Below are 21,244 nucleotides of genomic sequence, written 5' to 3'. Positions count from 1 at the left end.
CCATTTATTATCATTTTTAATAGGAACATGCTTATTTGTTTCAATTCCGAAAAACTCTACAAATGTTTCTTGACTTACATTCATGTTAAAGCAATCCTTAAATATAGTCTTTTTAGAAAACAGCAATATAGTCTGTTAGAGAATAGTCTACTATGTAGTAGATAATGTAAGATCTTCCTCTGGTTTTCATTTAAAAGATAATTCGATTTTCCCCAGACACACACTTTCTGTCAACCTCAAATTGTGATAGTATCCATACTAACAATACAATAACTCTGATGTTAAGTGTAGGATTCTCATTGTTGTTTGAACCCTTTTCTCAGAAAAAAAATACCTCCATAAAATTTGATGTACTGTGATGTTGTGGTATAACTAGTTATTATTGAGAAGCCACAAAGGAATCCTTACAAGTTGGATTCAGATAAAATTGAAAAAGAGTATAAGTCCTTATGAAGAGTATATAAGAGGAATAAGAATCAGTATCTAACACTATAAAATATTAATGATGTAACATTACATGTGTAAAAGGCTTTATATTTTACACTGGTCTTTCATTTTAGCCTCAATATTATAAACCTTTTTAAGAAAAAAAGACACTAACATTATTTTCTGTCCTTATAATTAGATTTAAATTAGATCTGTAAAATATCACTCTCTCCATACTACCCAACCTGAAAAGAAGTGAATGGCCACACAATGACCACTTTTCATTTAATTCCAGATGCCCCAACTATAAGGCACACCATAATTTTGAGCCACTAATAAAGAAATGATAATATCTATAAACACTTAATGCCACTATAAGATGCATCTCAGTTTTAGAGATATTTAAATATGGGGGGGAAAGTGTTTTAGAATTAATGAAATATGCTTTTTCATAGAACAATAAGTAATTAAATCCCTTAATGATGAGCCAGAGGAAGAGTCTGAATAGGAAACATCTCCATTCAGGACAACTTTTTACACTGGAAAGTTAGGTAGATGTCTTTGGGAGTGAAATTGAAGGGATCTTAGGAAGATCCACGGTCCTGTAGCATATCTCCTTCTTTGACTAACATTCTTTTATTTAATAATGGGATACCAACTCAAATAATATAAAAGAGAACAAGCCTTTTAAAAATGCAAATGCATAATAGGAAGTGACACAAGCAGATCATCAAGGTGCTTATTTATCAATGTACTTATCAATATGTGTATTTGTTCAAGTGTTCAATCATTCACCAGAGGTATAAGCAAGAATTGAAGGGGAAAAGGTATATTCTGTGCTCACAATGAACTCGGTCTAACTGAAGTGAGAGAGTGTTAAGTAATAAAAGTAAGTGTGGTGGTCTGTATTGTAACAAGTTGGCTCAGCTGAGAAACACCTTGTCAAAATCTCCTCACGTGGACCAGGTAAGGGTTGGTCAAGAGAACTTTCACTAGATTTGGAAGGTGGGAGGAGGAGTACCCATTGTATCTAGACTCAATGATAGACATATGCAGACATGTCCTATGGGTCCCAGCTTGTCTTTGCTCGTTTCCACCCCACATCCTGACTGCTGACTCTGTTAGCCAAAGGTGGCGCCAAGTTCATGGCTGGCTGGGTTCGTGGCTGTAGAGCATCAGGGTGTGGCTACACAGAGGCAAAGCTTCTTAGACTCCCCAACACATTTCTCCCTTGTGTTCCATTTCAGCAGCTGGACGGCTTGGATTCTCATACTGGACTGGCAGTTAACTTCTCTGATACTCCAACTTCTCTTCTGGAACTTCTATTTTCCAGCTCCTTCCAAAATTGTGTGAGGTCTGATTCCTAAATCAGTCCCTTATCCCCCAACGTGCATGGTGTGTTTCCTGTGCTTTCCTGCCTGACCCTGACACACAGAGCACAAGGGCTAGAACGAGTGGAGGACAGGCCTGTGGATGCACATGCAGAGGTTAAATGTCAGCCCTCTAAGCCGGGGAGGAGGTTGGCAATGGAGAGGGTTTCTACATAGGGACCAAGAGCTAAGGCAGGATGATTGAACAATCAAAGCTGTGGGAACAAAGGGATGGCTTTCTGAGAGGGCGTGGCCATGTCTTCTGGATGCTAGGGTAGGATGTGGATTGTGGGGGATAAACAGAAAGGGCCCGTCCTTATCCTAAGGGGGTTGTCCACCTGCTTTTCTCACTCTCTTTGGAAGGCCAGTAAGTGGAAAGTTAAATGTAATGTTTTCCACCCTCTACAATGAGGTTTTTGGAAGAAGGGGTAGAGATTTTAACTGTTGACTTTACAGGAATATTTCTTTTAAATTTACATGCCTTTTTTCCCCCAATTACAGTTTGCATTCAATATTATTTTGCATTAGTATTGGGTGTATAGCATAGTGGTTAGACAATCACATACTTTACAAAGTATTCCCCCTGATATTTCCAGTCCCTACCTGGTACCATACATAGTTATTATGATATTATTGACTAAGAGATTTTCTATGATTAACTTTTTCAGTAATGGGATGTGACTTTTTACCATTAGAAATCATATGACTGAAATGTCTTCACACATAAAAAGCAGCTTGTCTGCGTTTAGAGGTCTAGAGTCTACTGTTTTTGTCTTCTAATATTTGGAATGGCTAGTAACGGGCAAAAGTTTCTATTTTTCCAGGGCATTCAGAAATTTCACTAAGATTATTTTCAGACATGGATCTGTTTTTAAGTTTTTTTCCTGGCACACAGCAAGTGATTTTAAACTGAACATCAAAGATTTTTAATTGTGTGTATTTTCAAGATTTCTGATTAGGGATATATTATGTAATCTTCTGTTAGGGTTTCTCCTCCACTCCATTCTCTTTCTGGATTCCTAAAACAAGAAGAGTCTATTTCCTGTGACTATTCTCATGTCTCTTTAGACTTTCACATATTTTTTTTAATCTTTGAAATTTTGCCCTATTTTCAGAATTTCATGAGTTGATTTTCTAACTTATTAATTTGACTCTTAACTATGTCCATTCATTGTGTCAGCAATCTTTTTGTTTCCTAAGAAATATTTTTTGCGTTCAGATTACTCCCATTTCTTGGAATTCTGGTCTTATTTTAGTAATGTAACTGCCTTTGAATCTCAGAGATTCTATGTTTTCCCCTTCCTTTCAGGTCTCTTTTGTTCAATTTTCTGATTCTCTTCATTTTTTCCTTGTCTTTTCGTAGATGTAAATGAGAATCTGGACTGGGACCTGACTTAGACAATTTCACATTTATAGATGGGTTCTTATCAGTAGCAGATAAAAATAGAGGAGGTCTCCTGGGGTTCACATATGACCTTGCGGTGGTGGGCTTCCCTTCCGGGTGCTGGAGCCAAGAGAAGACCAGAAGACAGAACTCCTTACCCTAATCCAGTGAGCTGAGCGATAGGGGGAGGGGGCGGGGCGGTCTGGGAGCAGTCAAATCCTCAGCAAAGTGTATTGCCAAAGGATGCCAAGGGGATGGGGATAGGTTGCCAGATTCAGAAAACAACAAAATGCTACAAACAAATTAGGATATCTAGTTAAATGTGAATTTCACAAAAATCAACAAATAATTTTTAGTATAAGTAGATCCCAAATTTGGTATTAGAGTTATACTAAAAAAATTATTTGTTGTTTATCTAAAATTCCCATTTAACTGGGGGTCCTGTATTTCACCTGGCAGCCCTAGATAGGGGGTGAATACTGTCTTCAGCAGCTTCATGGGCAAGGATTCTCAAGTCCTTCACCTTGTTCCCCTCTTACCTTTCCTTTGATAGCTTTCTCTTCCAACCCTACTGGTGGAACCTTAGGAAGTTGCCCGTGCAACAGTTGTAAGAAGTAGGGAAGTTGATCACAGAGATGGCAAGATTGGAAGTGAACTTGGGTACCATTCTGTTTGTTGTTTCCTTGTATTTAATGTGGGATCCTTAGGTTCTACCCGAGTTACTGTCCCCTTTTCTATGGGCCTGACTGCTCTTTGAGATTTCCCTTTAGCAAATTCCCACTTTCTCTAGCACGCTGCTATTCCAAGTGCAGGTCAGAGATGGGTAAGTTAGCTAATTGCTCCTACGCAGGCTATTGGTGTGGTTCCCTAAGTCCCACGATCACAGCAGGCATCAAAATCCCCTCTGATCATCCCAAAACTTCCCCTGGCACCCAGTCTTGGCTGCTTAAAACCCGAGGTTTAGGGTAACCTGTCCATTTCCTTCCCAGGCAGGCCCTTCCTTTGCTTGTTCACAGAAGAATTATAAAGGGCATGATTCATAATGATGTGGTCAATTGAACTTAGTAGTTCTAACTTCAAACTTCCTATAATTTTTTTTCTTTCTGTGGTCTGTGGTCTATGAAATTAAAAGAAACAAAGAACTTACTCGTCCATTAGAGTTTAAGTCAAGGAACTCAAGCAAGACAATCAATAAACAATGTGAATGGGTAATCTGCATACCTTTGCAGGAGCTCTCTGAACCGGACCACAAACCATTGGGTTGACACAAGCGGATGCTGCTTCCCACGAGGTCAAATCCAGGGTGACATCGGACCCCACAGGCTGCATTGAAGTGGTTGTGGCAAGTGTTTTGGATAAAGTAACCGTTTTCTGGAGGCTTCAGGGCAGGGCAGTGCACAACTAATGTTTATAAAAGTAAAATGAAAAAGCAAAGTTAGCCGTTGCCTATGAAGCATCCACTACCCCCCACTTTTGGGGGACAAATTTAGGGTGACGTCGGACCCCACACACTTCTTTGGTTTAAGAGGACGGTTTATAGATACGGCTAATTTACCCACAGAATTCCCACTTGCATTTGAATTTCTAAGCGCGTACTGTATCTGGAAGAACCCATATATCTCATTTCCATTGGGTATTTACTCCCACTTAAAATTTAAAAACAAATTAAATATTATTTGGTATGCTTTAAACATTCTTATTTTGATGTATATTTGGATATAAAATTTTCTAGTTATTAGCCTTCCTATGCCATTAGTTATTTCTTTCTTAATTAAGGAAGCATGAAATAAAAACCAGATAAGGCCAGCAAAGGGGTGTCTGCTTCAAATCTCAAGAGTCACAGTTTCTTGTACATGTTATAGGCTAATTAAATGTTTTTAATTTTTGATATGAATAACACTGAGACACTCTACTTATAAAAATACTTTCTTTAAATGAATTTAACTATCACCCAACTTGTTTGTTACTCAAATTTGTTGTTAAAAAATTTTGGCTTTTTTCTTTAGATTCATTTGAGATCTTTTCCAAGTGGGTAAATCTTTCTGTTTTCATAGTTATATTACTCCTGGCTCAGATCTCCTTTCTCCGGAGCAAGAAACGGGTGTGTTCAGTGATAAGAAATGCTACTTAGTAAGAGCAAAGACCCCCCACCCCCACCTGATATGATTAGAGAAAGAAACACTAAAGATCGTTTTTAAATGAGTTGGATGAAAATACCAGCATCCTATCCCTCCAAGAGACCCACTTTTCTATTTCCTGTTTGCCCTGCGGGGCAGGCTTACCCTCGCAGGTCTGGCCGGATGCCCGGTAGCCCTCTTTGCAGACGCAGTCCTCAGGGGACGTACTTCCCGGTGGAGAGGTGTGATTTTCATCAGGACACGGAAGGCAAGTGCTGATACCCCCTGGCACACCTTCTGGTTTGAATGTCCCTGGCGGGCAAGCTGTGGGCAGGCCAGAGAAGTCTGTTTTATGTGGTGCATCAATTGATAATTAGCAACATTTTTGAGACTAGTTAGAGAGGAAAAACCAAACAACAGCTTTTCATAGTAAAAATCATATAATTCAAGAAAGGACAGTTGCTACGTTTGTTTTGTTTTGTTTTTTAAAGAATGATGGAGTTTGTTATTTGCAGGTTATGAAGTGGCCTCTTCTGTCCCACAATTAGGTACAATTACAACACAGCACAGCATGATATGTCTGAGCTTTTTTGTGGGAAAACTCCAAATAGCAATGCATATAAAGGGACTAAAAGAAACGAATGACACTAGATGCATAAAAACATCAACATAATAGGTATGCTCCATATTCCATCTCTGCCCCTCCTAACCTGTGTAGCTTCATCTTCCCCACTGCACCCCCAGCACCCTCTCCCAGCAGATATGCAAAAAGCACTAAGCCCATACTTTCTGTTCTGAGCCCTTGACAAAGGACAGGAGAAAGTGAAGGGCTTGAGGAAGATAATTCAACTGATGGGAAATAGGCCCTTTGAAGAAACAAGAGTTAGAACCTTGTTTTCCCCAGGCTGAAGAAAAAAAAGAAAAAACATTAAAAGCAGGATCTAACTGACCTTGCTTCATAGCCTCCCTTTGCACTGACAACATGGCTTTGAATTTGTCACTTACTCTCTCTGGAGTTACACATCTATAAAATAACTCAAAGTTAAGAATTCGATAATGAAGAAATTGTGGAATAAAGGGACTGGCAGTGCTCAGTTAAGTCAATTAAATGTAGCTCAGTCAAGTATGCATTTGATTCTTTACAAACAATAGCAACTAAGTACTGTGCACCAATATGATGACATCTTATGTAAACTGTTAATCCTCACAGTTTTATAAGTAATATTAATAATTACAATGTTATTACTGAATGCATTAATTTAATTGTTTTATGACAATTTTAAAGATGAGAAAATCAAAGCTTAAAGAGATGTGAAGACTTGACTAATATTACTCAATTAGTAAGTGACAGAGCTAGAATTTTTGTTTAGACCATAACATTGATTTACTGGTGAATTTTTATGACAAAAATTCAAAATTACATGTATCTTGCTCTTAATTAGGAAGTCAAATATTTTTAAATGGTAGCATACTCCCTCTTTCTATTGCTATTTGTTTAAGGCCTATTTCCAGGTAATAAGCTTTGACTTATTTTTTTTAAAGAATTTATTTTTTTAAGGTTTACAATAAAATTGAAATAAAGGTTGCAGTCGCAATTTAAAGAAAATATTTATGCAGCATTTATTATGTCCCAAGGACTATTCTACGTATTTTAAATATTATCTTTTTAATCTCCTTAAGGACCTATGAAGCAAATAATATTATTAATCTCAATTTATAGATGAGAAAAGTAAGGTACCAAGAGGTTAAATCACTGCCAAAGTTACACACTGAGTAAGTGGAAGAATTGGGATTTGAATCCAGATTATCTGGATCCAAAGGCCATGTTTTGTGTTGTTTTTGGTAATCCTCATCTGATTTTTGGAGAGAGTAGAAGGGAGAGGGAGAAACAGAGAGAGAGAAACATCGATGTGAAAGAGGTACATTCATTGATTGCCCCCCACACAGTCCCAATGAGGGCCGGGGATCGAGCCTGCAACAGAGGTATATGCTCCAGAGCAGAATTGAACCTTGGACCCTTCAGTCCGAGGGCCAACGCTCTATCCACTGAGCCAAACCAGCTGGGGCCCAAAAGGCATGTTCTTCACTACTGCATGTGCTGTGCCTCAAACCAAGGTTTCCTGTCTTAACCATTATAATATGCTAAAAATATAATCATTATTGAGAGACAAGGTTTATAACATAATGTAATTATTAGAAAAATAACATTCTAAAATTCTTAATTATATTTTAAAACAGGATAACATTGTTGCATGACATATAGTAGAAAATCCTAGAATTAGATTGATTTATTATTATTTAAGAATGAGAAACATTTTATTTATTTATTTATTTTTAATATTTTATTGATTTTTTACAGAGAGGAAGGGAGAGAGATAGAGAGCTAGAAACATCGATGAGAGAGAAACATCGATCAGCTGCCTCCTGCACACTCCCCACTGGAGATGTGCCCGCAACCCAGGTACATGCCCTTGACCGGAATCGAACCCGGGACCCCTCGGTCCCCAGGCCGATGCTCTATCCACTGAGCCAAACCGGTTTCGGCGAATGAGAAACATTTTAAAAATAATTATAATGATAATATGCAAAATGCTTCAGCAGAAAGGGAACATTGCTGCAAAGCATGATATTATTCAATATTGAATTATTATTGTATTATTCATATTACTGAATATTTCTTTCTAGAAAAAGTTCAATAAATATTTGTGCAGACCCTCAAGAAGATGCAAGACTACATGGTCTCCTTTAAACAGATATCAGCAGCTGTAGGAGAAAATGATTAAGTTGTAAATGCACAAATGGAAAAGAAAATATACACTGTAATACAAAATTAAAATTGTCATTGAATGCAGTAAAAAGAAGCCGTAAAGCTCCAGAACAACAGAACTGAGCAGACTCAGGAGAAGTAATAGTTGTGATATTAATGCAAGTATTTATTCCTTACCTGAAGCTTAAGAGAAAAAAAACAAAAACCTCATCAAATTCCAGGCAAAATTAATAAAAAGTGATTCACACCCAGGATAAAGAAAAGTATCACAAGCATCTAGGTAAGAAAAACAAGTTACTTACAAATGGGAAAGTCAAACTGACATTTCATTTTTCCTGTACAAAAACAAATGCCAGGAAAAAGATATACAGCTATATGGGAGAATATTATAAACCCCAATTCCATATCTGAGCAAGTTATTGGTAAATATGAGGAAAGAGAAAGACATTCGAGGATATGTATGACTTCTGGAAATAAAGATGTATTTCACTGATTGAAAATAAAGAACTCAGGTAGGGGGAAATGACAATAAATTGCTTGAGATTAAGTAACTAGTGGAACATACAATCTGTTGTCAAATCTCTTACATAACTGTGAAAATGAATATCAAATAAAGCCCATTGTTATAAAGAAGGGCATATGCTCCAAGAAAAAAAATAATAATCTTTGTATAATATAAAGAAGAAAGGTTTAAAATATGAGAGAAACTGAGAGATGGGTGAGAAGATGAAGAAGGTGATGTTCTCATTTCATTTCATATACATCAATGTGATAAAACTGAAAGAAAAACATAGCTTCAAATTTGCACATAAAAATACACATAAGCAAGAACAGAAAAAGAATACATAACCTCCAAATCGGTGGAGGGGAAAAAAGAACAAAGGTAGAAAAACATAGGAAAATAAAAGAAATATTAGAAACAAAGGTGATGGAAGAGTATCAAACTCATCAGTCATCATGCCTGTCCCCCAGAGTACATTACCCTTACTTCTGCTCTCACACACATCACACTGTATGTAACATAAGCACTTGTCTCTCTCTTTCAGTGGCCAACATGCTCTTGGAAGTTCAGTCTTCCAGTTTTCTGACCCCAACCTTTACCCATCCCATAGCCCGAGTCCGAGTCCGCAGTCAATCAATCAAAGGAGGGCAGGAGAACAAGCTCTGTTGGAAGGTGGAGGGTGGGTTTAGTTGGAAGGAGGACTAAAGTCAGAGAAACTAACAACAGGGTGAAGTGAAAGAACATTAAGCTTGGAGTCAAGACAACTGAGTTGCAATTGCAATCTTGGCTCTCCCACTAACAAGCTGTGGGTCACTGGCAAGTGACTTTGTTTTCTTTTCCTACAAAATACAGAAGTTACAATTAGTAATGTCTATGACATTTCCAATGCTAACATTTGGTGATTCTATAAATAGAATAAGACTGAAAAGTAAGTTAAAAATACCTTCCATATTAGCAGTCAGATTATGTGTACAGATTTTATAATTTATTTAAAAATAATATTACACAAAAAGGAACTAATCTTATTCTATTACTCTCCAAAACCTTTTGAGTAATCAAGAATTTACAACACTGGAGAACAGTGTTTTGGATAAAAATATACAAAAGCACATTTGGAAATATATTGTGAAATTCATAATGATAATGGAAAACAGATTTGAGAACTATTTAAAGGCATTGCACAATTCTGGTGGAGAGGTGCAATCAAACTCTTTGATTCCCAAGGGGGGGAAATTCCTCATCTAAAACCAGGCAAAAGCGAAGAGATGAAACAGACTGTGGTTTGAACAAGTTCCACAAGTGATGGTAAATGGCTAGGGTATGTTTTTTTTTCTTTTTTAATATGAAATGTTTCCTTCCTGGAAATGAACCAAATATTATTTCTTAATTGCTGTTTTTGTTGTTGTTAAAATAAGCACTTTCTCTTTTCAGAAACATCTTGGCGGGTACCAGCTACTATTACTGGAAGTGTGATTCTTGAAGCTAACATGAGGTTTTTCTTCAGCTGATTACTCAGTTCTTCAGTGGAAGTAAATTGAAACAGCAATAAGTTTGGAACACGTAAAATACAAAAAAGTCTTCATTCTCTGTAATCTATCCTACCCACTAAATATCAATTCCTTAAATGACTATTTTAGTTAATATTAATTACATTATAAATAACTTATATTTCATTAAATTCTTTCCTATTCATAATCTAAGATTCATTTTTTCAAAAATCTCGATAAATACTAACAGCCTCTGTTTCTTGCATCAAGGACCAGTGGCATCAGCTGCCTATAGGCAGTGCCCTACACAACTCCAAGGTGCTCATTCATGTAGATTACAAAAGTATCCAGGAGTGGTCCAACTTAAAAGCCCTAGTTCCTAGTATACCTAAGTAGGGCACCAAGCAAGTTCCTGGGCCCCCAGAGAAAGGCTCTTTATTCTTACCATATTATGCTTCTCAACCTTGTGGATTTGTTCTGAATAAGGAATCTGTTCCTACAAATAGTTGTGCTAGGATTTTTGTGCTAGGAAATGTTGACACTATTGTAGATATCTACTATTTCCATCCCCTTTGCCCAACTCCACCCACCCTGCCTCCCCTTCTCTTGGCCTTCATCACATTATTGTCTCTGTCTATGGGCTATGCATATATGTTCTTCAGCTAATCCCTTCACCTTCTTTAGAGTCACCCCCATTCCCCTTCCCTCTGGCACTATTTTGAGCACAGGAATCCACTGCACTAGAAGAGAAAAAATTTCTACAAAGCTGAGCCAATATGTTCACAAATATCTATAATAATAAAAGCATAATATGCTAATTAGACTGGATGTCCTTCCAGACGACCTTTAGGACAAAGCTGGGGCTGCGAGGAAAGCTTGGGTCCCGGGGGCCAGAGGGAAGCTGGTGCCGACAGCCGGGGGAAGGAAGGCCTACTCTTGCATGAATTTCGTGCATCAGCCTCTAGTAAGAGTATAAGAGACAAGCACCTAGACATACATACAAGGAGGTTTTGGTTTTTTTATTAGACAAACAAGATGCTTTCTATTTCCATCAATGAATTAGGTGAGGAGACTTGTAACTGCCCTGGATTCTGCATATCCAAATCTGTGTGAAATGAATTAGCATCCTGCCAATCACTCTGAGATTGCTTAGCTCATTTGGCTGGAATACAGACTACTGGGAGAAAACTGTGAATGTGAGCAACTGTGTGGTGCCATAGCAGCAAATGGCTCTAGCTGCAGGACACCAGGTTGCAAACCTAACCACCTGCTCAGACTAGAAAGGAGATTACTGATGGATTAGGACAAGCCTATTGAAAACCAAGAAACAAAACCCTCAGAAGACTGTGTCCAAAAGAAGATGCATCAGCAGTTAACTGTCATATGTTAAGAATTAATACATTAAAAAAATTTTAAACTCGATAGCTCATTCTCATATTATTTTACATTCCCATCATCAGGAATAAAAGTACATGTTTTACTGTACTCGCATTAGCACTGGGCATTAGTTTTTAAAACTACCAATTGATCATTATGTAAATGTGAAGTCCTGTGAATTTCAGGGTAACAGGGTTTCTACTGATTCAGACGTGTGTAGGCCCAACAGAAGTTTATTTGCAAAGAGGACTTGAGAGGCTTTGGGGAGAAAACGTCCACCATAGTAGGAGAAATATTCAAAGTGTTACAGCCCAGAATGGCACAACCTTTGATCAATGAGAAGCAGGCATAGTGGTGGCATTAAGCAGAGTTCTGCAAACCCGCCTATCTGCCAAAAGACTGGACTGCCAGTGAACCTAGAAAAGGGGTTGGGTCAGTAAAGGGGCATTCAAGGGGCTCAGGGCAGCAGCTCTTTTTTAAAAATATATATTTTATTGATTTTTTTTACAGAGAGGAAGGGAGAGGGCTAGAGAGTTAGAAACATCGATGAGAGAGAAACACGATCAGCTGCCTCCTGCACACCTTCTACTGGGGATGTGCCTGCAACCAAGGTACATGCCCTTGACCGGAATCGAACCTGGGACCTTTCAGGCCGCAGGCTGATGCTCTAGCCACTGAGCCAAACCGGTTAGGGCAGGGCAGTAGCTCTTTACCCACCAGTACATAAGTATTTCAATATTGTATCAGCTTTTATAGCTGAACTGATGCATATCTGCTGAATATCAGCCTGTCCTAGGAACAAGAAAACTGCTGCACATTGGACCTAATAACACTTGACCTTAGCAGTCAGAAAGGAAGGTTGGTTCTGAGTATAGTCTGTTGTTGACACATTTGTTTCCCTGTGGGTCTTAATTTAAAGAGTGGTAAATTATACCCAGTCGGTGTGGCTCAATGGTTGAGCATTGACTTAAGAACTGGAAGGTCACTGTTTGATTCCTAGGTGGGTCACATACATGCCTGGGTTGTGGGCTTGATTCCTGGTAGGAAACATACAGAAGTCAGCTGATCAATGATTTCTCTCTCCTCTCTCTCTCTCTCTCTCTCTCTCTCTCTCTCTCTCTCTTCCCTTCCTCCCTTCCTCTCTGAAATCAATAAAAATATTTTTTTTAAAAAGAATTATTAAAAAATAAAATAGAGTGGTCAGTTGTGAGTAAAGTCTCAGGCCATAGTTGCCTTTGGTATTTTCTTTCCTCATCTCCTCTACCTCACTTCAGTAAGACTTTAAGGTCTTTGGGGGTTTGGAAATATAGATTCTATAAGTTGCTGTTTTCCATGTCCATTGTTGCTACACTAATTTAAAACATTATTTTATGACTTGATTGATTCTGTAACCTCCATACCTACAACCTCTTCTTTGTCTGGCCACAGATGCCAAATTACAATTCCTATAATGAGGCTCTGACCATGCCACTTTCCTGCTCAAAAATTTCAGTGGTTTGCAGTTGCCCATTAACCAAAGGCCATCTCTGGAACCCGGAATTTAAGTCCCAGCACAGGCTGGTCCCTACTCCTTTCCTTTCTTGTCCCCAGTACCATCATGTTCATATATTAGCCTGTGTTTCCATGTATAGAAGCTACCTCTAGTCCCCATCACAAGTCTGCACTTTCCTGTCTCCACAATACACCCCATTTCTAACTGTCCACATTCTATCTTTGAAGCTCAGTTCAAATCCCATCAACCTCCGTAACTAAATGTCAGTATTTTTTGAACAGCTATAGCATTCTGTATATCATATCTTCCGCATCACTTTTATTTTCATTTAACATCAGTTGCTTAGAACTGGATTAACCACAGTTCTTAGTTCATGACACACATTCTGACTTCTTTCTAGTAATTTTTTTTCATAATAAGCTACTTTGAGGCAAGTACTATACAGCAATCATATTTTCCAAAGTACCTAAAAGATTTTTGATAAATAGTTAAAGGAGCCAACAAACATATTTAAATGAATTCCTTCTGTAGTTTCCGTAAAACCTATTTCAAAATGATCCATTCTGTGTGGTCTAATCTACTGCACCTTGAAGTACTCCACTCAGCTAGTAATTTTTTCCTCCCATATTCCCATATTAAAATGTTTGGATTATTTCCTGAATAATGTGTGTGTAAATAAAATTGCAATTATTTTACTTTGGCAACTGTAATGCTTTCAACACATTAAAGTTTACCAGGCCACCACCTTTCTCCCCTTTCATCTATTAAAGTAGGGTGTGGTGCTAAGGATCGAGTGAGAATCCTCAGATGGGAATTCTGCTACTTATTACTAGCTCTTACACTGTCTTGCCTTCTCTAATTTGTGTAACCAATTGGAGAACTTGATTTTCCATCATGACAACATAGATGATTATGTTTGTATCCAAGTAGTTGTAAGACTAAAATTTCATGACCCTCTGTAGGGATGAAAAGGATATGACGGGTAAAGGGGTAATAAGGATACAGAGAAGAATAAGATAGAACTTTGTCTGTACCCTTACAGCCATTCTAATCTTAAATAGATGATTAAAAAGAAAGTACCATGTTATATGACAACAAATAAGAGGGATGTTATCCAGATTTGAGGCAGGTGTAGGTGATCAGGTAAGCTTTTTTATATTATTATTATGATTTCAGAAGTGAGACCAGAACCATGAATAGAAGTGAAGGGAGGTGTAGAAGCAGTGTGATGACATTCCGGACAGAGGGATCAATATGTGCAGACCCAAAGGCAAGAGAGTGAATGCTTGAAAAAATAAGAGTTCACTCTGGTTGGAGTGCAGAGGAGTGAGCCTAGAAAAGTGAGTGCCAGACGTCATATTCAAAAGCTACAAGTTTATCCTTAAAACAATAAGAACAATGACAATGTTTTCAGTTAGGGTGTGTGTCAAGATCACTTTGGATACTTTTTGGAGGAATATTTTGAAGGATATAATTTTTCATTCTCAATCACATGGTATGCTTCACTCAATCCCATATATCCCTACAGATAAGGATGATTTAAGAACTTTGAGCTATGATTAAGTAATGTTTTTGCTTAATTGTGTTTATCTTTTCCTCCATAATTCTTACAAAAGTCATCACGGGGCATAAGATATGTGATAAATGGAGATCACTATGCTTCCACAAAGGCTATTCCTAATGAACACATACAGAGCAGCATCACTGTTGGATTGATAGCACCAGGAAAAACCTGTCCACAGAGAAGAAATGGTGCACACAAAAGCAGAGGAGTCTGTTCTCAGAAAGATGAAGTAGATGAACTTTTCTTAGTCTTCCTACTAAGTACAACTAAAAACCCTATGCGTTATATATAAAATAAACAGAAAATGGCATAAAAGAAGGCAGACCAGTGAGGGAACTAGAGATACAAAAACCTTCATGATGGTGTGCTCCTTGAGCTTCCTTCTTCCTTGCATATCCCAGACTCAGAGAAGAAGTTGGCAATCCCAAAGCATGAATGGGGGTGGGGGAAAAGACCCCAAAAACCAAACAACAAAAGGATGAAGAAAATAGCAGCCTTGCAAGATAGATCACATTTAGACAATAACCACTGAACTCCTCTACCCTAGCTAAACACCACAGAAAAACTGTGGTCCAATCTCAGCCATTCCAGGCAGAGGCTAGGGGAGCCTAGACTTCTCCTCTTGCAAAGCTCTAGTGAGCACCCCAGTGACTCTGCCCAAGTGGTATAAGAGAAGGTTAAATAGACAGAGGGGTCCTTTATGCCTAGTGGAGACCACAGGGGTGAGGATTGTGTCTCACTTCCACACTCACCCAGAAGTAGCAAGGGGTCCCACTGTAGTGGTGTTATGGTAGGAGAGTCACGACTTCCACCACCACCCAGCAAAGTGGTGACCGCCTTGCAGTGTCAGTGGAGGCCATGTGGGGAGCCACAAAGAGGCCCTCCTAGCCCTCCCAGCCAGGATGCTATCAGTGGCAGCTTAGCAAGGAGCCAGAACTTCCATCTACATCCAGTGGTAATGAGGACCCCTGATACTGGTACACATACTTATCAATGGCAATGGGGGCAAAATGAGGAACCTGAATTCTATGTTCAACTGGCAGAAACAAGGCAGTGTTCTTCATTCCTCTTCCTCTGCTTAGAGGAATGTTTACATAGCATTCTTAAAATTCTCCAATATTATGGAAATGGAGAATAGATTAGCAGTTGCAAGAGGTAAAGGGAGCAGCTAGGGGTAGGAGGAAAGAGCATATTATGGGCCATTCTGTATCTTGCCTGCATCTTGCCTGATTGGGATATTACAATATAGTTTTGCAAGATGTTAGCTTTGGGAGTAACTAGGAAAATGACATAGGGGATCTCTCTGTATTATTTCTTACTGCTCATGACACTATAGCGATCTCAAAAGAAAAGGTGTAATGAAAAACAAAAAGCAAAAGGCAAAGAAGCACAATTTCAAAGTACTGCAGAAATAGTCAAGAGATAGAAACTGCATCTTGGAGACTGGGGTATTTTTTTTATACCTCCACTACACAGCACGTGGACTTGGAGTAAGCATTAATAAATTTTGAGTGAATGAATAAGTAAATAAATAAAGCAAAGTGCATGTTTAGATACTAGAACACAGCATATGGAAACTCTGCTTGGTTCCCAACTTCCTGGGAATTTTCCACTCCTTTTTTGGAGAAGCAAAGGTGAACAAGTCTACTGACCCTGAGAAGCACTGGCTTAGAATCAAGGGAAGCCATCTGGAAGGCCGCATTCAGCAATAGGAAGTGGCTAATCACACATTTCTTTATTTCATGTTCTCTAGTTACTGAGATTATTTTTGACATTTAGCCCTAAACCCATGGTATTTGCATGTGTGTATGTGCACCTGTGTAAAGCTATTTGCATGTGTTGATGATTGATGGTGTGGGGTAGTGTTTCAATTTATGTAACAATGCAAGATAGCATGCCGGGGTATTATGGATTTTTAGACTTAAGCAGTTATTTAATAAATATGTAAAGTAAACCATTACTTCTATATGTAGCATAATGTTAGTGGTTGGGAAATTTTCTGTTACCTGATATTTATAAATTTTGTCAAATTATGAAAGCAGTTAAATGAAAATAAATCATTAACTATGGAAAAAGTTATAAGACAGACTAGAGCCCCAGTGCATGAATTCATGCTTGGATGGGGACCCTCAGCCTGGCCAGCGATCAGAACCATCGGGGCTGTCTCAGCCAGTCCCTATCAGGCTGATTGGGCCAGCCAGCCAGGGGGAGGGACCACGGGAGGTTGGCTGCCCCGATCAGGGATGGCTGGCCAGTGGGGGTGGGGTGGGAGGGACTGTGGGAGATTGGCTGTGGGAGCGCACTGACCACCAGGGGGCAGCTCCTGTGTTGAGCGTCTGCCCCCTGGTGGTGAGTGCGCATCATAGTGACCAGTCGTTCAGTCGATCAGTAGTAACGGTCGCTTAGGCTTTTATGTATATAGATTTGTAAGGTTGCAAGGTAAATAAGTTTGTATGGAAAAGCATTATGTTTAAAAAATGCAATGCAATCCCATTTATAATAAGAAAACTATATATTTGCTAAGAATAATTTGAAGGAGAGTAGTGTAAAATTTTACTGAAACTGATATATAAGAAGAGCAAGTTTTAAATTTATATTGGAGGAATATACCTCTCCAGTCATTCTAATACTCATGTATACTGTTCATCATATTCTGTTCCATATATCAAAGTGTCCATAAAGCAGTGGTTAGGCATGAAAAAATATCCCTGACCTCCAACCAACCACACCTCTCTTTTATTAAGGCACAATAAGCAGGTCCTCTAAGAAGCTCGAAGATGCAATTTCTCCAAGATTTGGATAAAATACATAAAATAATTTAATCAAAACTTGTTGAATTGTAAATTTTTATAAAAACTTGTAATACTTTAATTTCCCCCCAAACATGATTCATTTGAACAAACTGCTTCCAAGTGAAATAGTAACGGGTAGTCTTTTATTAAGTTCTTTTAAAGTCTCTTTGGAGGACTTTCCAGAAATCTGAGAAAGTGAATGATTGTAATGATTGGGTAACAACTCCTTTTGCAAGCCATAAGTTTTCCAATTCTTCAGTTTCAATAAAATTGAAAAGGGACCTAAGGGAATCATCACCTAATAGATCATTTATAATACTTTTTTGATGATAGATAATGCATGTCATTTTTGGCATGGAACTCAGGAGGAACTGAGAGAATTTAGTGACATCAGTTTAACACGACTCTTTCAAGTCCCATCTACATATTTGTATGAAGAAGTTTATCAGCACTAAAACCTATAATAATAGAAATAAAATTGATGCTGTATGCTCTCATTCTAATAGCAATAAGACCGTCAAACCTCAGAGGGAAGGTAGGGGAGGTGGGGGTAAGGGGAAAAGATCAACCAAAGGACTTTTATGCATGCATATAAGCCTAACTAATGGACACAGACACCAGGGTGTTGAGGTCATAAGTAGGGTGGTGGGTCAATGGGGGGATAAGGACACATATGTAATACCTTAATCAATAAAGAAAAAAATCCATGGATACATGAATTAATAATCCATCTCATTAAAAGATGAATTTCCAATAGTATCTTATTTTTTATGTGTAGTAAGTATGAAAATGTACATGTTTGACAAATTATATACAAATCACAATTACAATAATAACTCAGTCTAATAGCAATTTGGTCATAGAAAATTTAAAAATTAGTTTCAATTTATATTTACAATTTCTGTAGCAGAGAAGTAGAATGCTGTGTTCAATAAAAGGCTTTAAGACATAAAAATATATTGCATTCGAATAGAATTATGTGATGGAAGTAGAATGGAAGAGATTTAAGAAAGGAAGCCATGCCAAGTTTTAAACAACTCTCTGGTTCACAAATGCGTACTTCTAGAAGGAATCCAATTTGCTATGGCATTTTGATTTCAGTGGGTACATTCCAAAGTGATAAAATAGTTTTATTTTAAAATGTCAAAACAGTACTATGGAGATGCCATCTTTTAAAATCCTGCCAAAAAATTTTTAGATGGCTGGAGGTTACATGGGTTTTCAATTTTTTTTTTTTTTTAGGAATTACATGAGCAGAGACCCTTGAAGACTACTGATTTAGCAGATGCTGTTTTTCCTGTGTCTCCTTTGCATTATTACTGGAAAGAGTTACCAATAGTGGGGATGGGGTAGAGAAGGGAAAAGGAAAATTTTACAGTGGTAGCAGGATTTGATCATAATACTGATTTTGACAACTTTAGAATATTGGGTAAATTTTTGTATGTATTTCTAAAGAACACTGCATTCTGACTTTAGGAGGTTTCAGTTCAAGACGGCGATGTAGGAAGATCTTGGGTCACCCCCTCCCAAGAACACACCAAATGCGCACCTTCAAATGGAACAACTGCCTCTGAAATACATACACCTAAAAACTGTCTGAGCATCAGGCGAAGAAAAGAAGGCCCAGGTGGAAGCAGGTAAAAGAGGCTGAGACACAGTCTCACCCTAAATCCCATCCCTGGCATGGAGCCCCACATTTGGGAGGGAACTCAAAACCCAAAGCTTCTCCCTGAAGAGCAAAAGCTTTGAACCCCACACTTGGCACCCCAACTTAAAGCTCTGCACCTGAGAGATGAGCTCCCATAACATCCACAAGACTACAACGAACTGAGAAATGTCTCTTAAAGGGCTATTCACCGGTACCAGGGCTCAGCACAGAGGCAGCCGGTCCAGAGGTGCCGACTTATGTGAAGGAGGCTCATTTGCTCCTGAAAGCATGGGCCTGAGGGGCAGACATCTAACCAAGGTAGGGTTGAATGACATGGATCATCTAAGGCCCATGGGCAGGTGGGCAGCATCTTCATGCTCTCTCTCTGCCTCACTTCAGCCAGTGGGCACCATCTTGCTTTTTCTCCTTCTTGTCCTGGCAGACACCATCTAGATACTCTCTCTCTTTGCCACACTCCAAAGGGCCAGTATCTCCCAGAGGGGGCTTTGACACACATGGGGTGCCCCAGTTTTTGCTGCTACTGCCCAGGGGATACCCCATGAGAGCCTGGCTGCAGTGGGCAGGGAGCTGTGTGCTTTGCTGCCAAGGGGCTGTAACAATTGGAAAGACAGTTGTCAGCAAGGCAAGATAGCACCCCAGGGCACTGCATAGACAGCAGACTGAAACACAGTCTTTCTGCTTAAGAAGCCTCCTATGTGCTCGTCCTGGAGGTCTGGCCTGGGGGCAGGCTTCAAGCTTGGCACACAACCAGGGGCCTGCAGGTGCTCTCAGGTAACGAAGGCAGATGGATGCCATCTTTGCTCTCTCCCTCCACCTCCCTGCAGCTCACTAATATGTCCCAGAAAGGAGCTTACACATTTGTCTGGAGCCCCAATATATATGACTGCTGCCTAGGGAGACCTCCACATTGCCTCGCTCTTAGGCTCATGGTCCCATAGGAATGTATATATTTGCATACTTCAAAAGCTTCTACCTGAGGGTCTGGCTTCCAATCAGACTGAATCAAGTGCTGACTGACTGGATCTTCCCTGATGGGACAGTGGCAGATTTTGGCATACCCTCAACCCCTAGGAGACATTAAAAATAAAATCAGCTCCTTCAGCAATCACAAAGGTTTGAAAGACAACCAAGAACCAAGGTAGGGTTGAATGACATGTCTCATCTCCTACAGGAGGCCATTCCTTCAAGATTGCGAGAGGTGGCTGTTTTATCTACTACACAGAAAGCAGAATGAAGGAACAAGGAATAGATTCCAAACAAAGTAACAAGATATAACCTCGAGGGAAAAAACCTTAAGAAAATGGAGCTAAGTAATTTACCCGATAAAGAGTTCAAAGGAATGGTCATACAGATGTTCAAAGAACTTGGAAGAAGATGAGGTGAACACAATGAGAACTTCAATAAAGAGAGAAATACAAGAAAGTACCAAATATAAGTCACGAAACTGAAGAACACAACTACTGAGCTTAGAAAAATACAATGGACTGACTTTGGAGTTTGTGATATTTCACATTTATCGTCTAATTCTATGTGTTTTCCTGTTACAAAATCATGATAGACTGGAAAATACTCTCCTGGGACTGTAATATCTGAGCAAACTAGCCTCCTCTAGGCAGCAGTTAACCATTCTGGTCCTTAAGTTGATGGAAACCCATGTCAACATGCTAGCAATATTTCCTCATAAAAAGCAAGTAGGAATACATGCTACAAATTCCTTACACCTTACAAATCCATTATTAGTCACCTCTGGGGATGTTTTTGGGGGAAATCAACTAAACTCTGCTCAGAGAACAAGATTTCCAAATGTTTTGGTTTTCATTCAAGAATTTCTAGAGCTCTCTGTCCTCTCTTTCCAAAGAAATTATATAATAATACTTAGAAAGGAAAATGTGTGTGTGTGTGTGTGTGTGTGTGCGTGTGTATGTGTGTGTGTGGGCTGGGATTGGGGATTTGTCTGCCTATGTTTACATATATAATAAGATATTCCCAAGTAAATATTCAAGTGTTTCTATTTCCATAGTTATCCTCCTTTTATAAAGAACAACAGAACTGGGGCTTTGGCTTTTATCTAGCCCTCAGCCTTGGCCCCCATCTAGCTATAATTTTCAATCTGCTAATTATTCCAAACTCACTGAAATAGAGTCAAAATCTGCAAAAAGCAGTGTCCTCAAATGCCTATTGTCTCCATGCTCTGTGTCTCTCAAATCCCTTCAGGGGAAACTCAGAACAGCTGCAACCTCTTGGATTTACCACAGGAGTTCACTGACTATTTACAACTGATGGGATGATCCAGCCAT

General features: G+C 38.9%; 1 protein-coding gene across 1 annotated transcript in view; it reads right to left on the bottom strand.

Moving 5' to 3' along the window:
- The window catches only part of SVEP1 (sushi, von Willebrand factor type A, EGF and pentraxin domain containing 1), a 145,292-nt gene that overhangs the window by 91,990 nt on the left and 32,058 nt on the right, over positions 1-21,244 (bottom strand). The window contains exons 4-5 of the mRNA XM_070430919.1: positions 5,463-5,621; positions 4,402-4,581 (exon numbers count right to left, since the gene is read on the bottom strand). Coding sequence (XP_070287020.1) covers positions 4,402-4,581; positions 5,463-5,621 — 339 coding nt within the window. The remainder of the gene's footprint in view (positions 1-4,401; positions 4,582-5,462; positions 5,622-21,244) is intronic.

This window comes from Myotis yumanensis, unplaced genomic scaffold (assembly GCF_028538775.1).
Source record: "Myotis yumanensis isolate MYYU_CA2020_CCGP unplaced genomic scaffold, mMyoYum1.0.hap1 SCAF_12, whole genome shotgun sequence".
Lineage (NCBI taxonomy): Eukaryota > Metazoa > Chordata > Mammalia > Chiroptera > Vespertilionidae > Myotis > Myotis yumanensis.
This window is presented reverse-complemented; position numbering and strand designations above follow the sequence as displayed.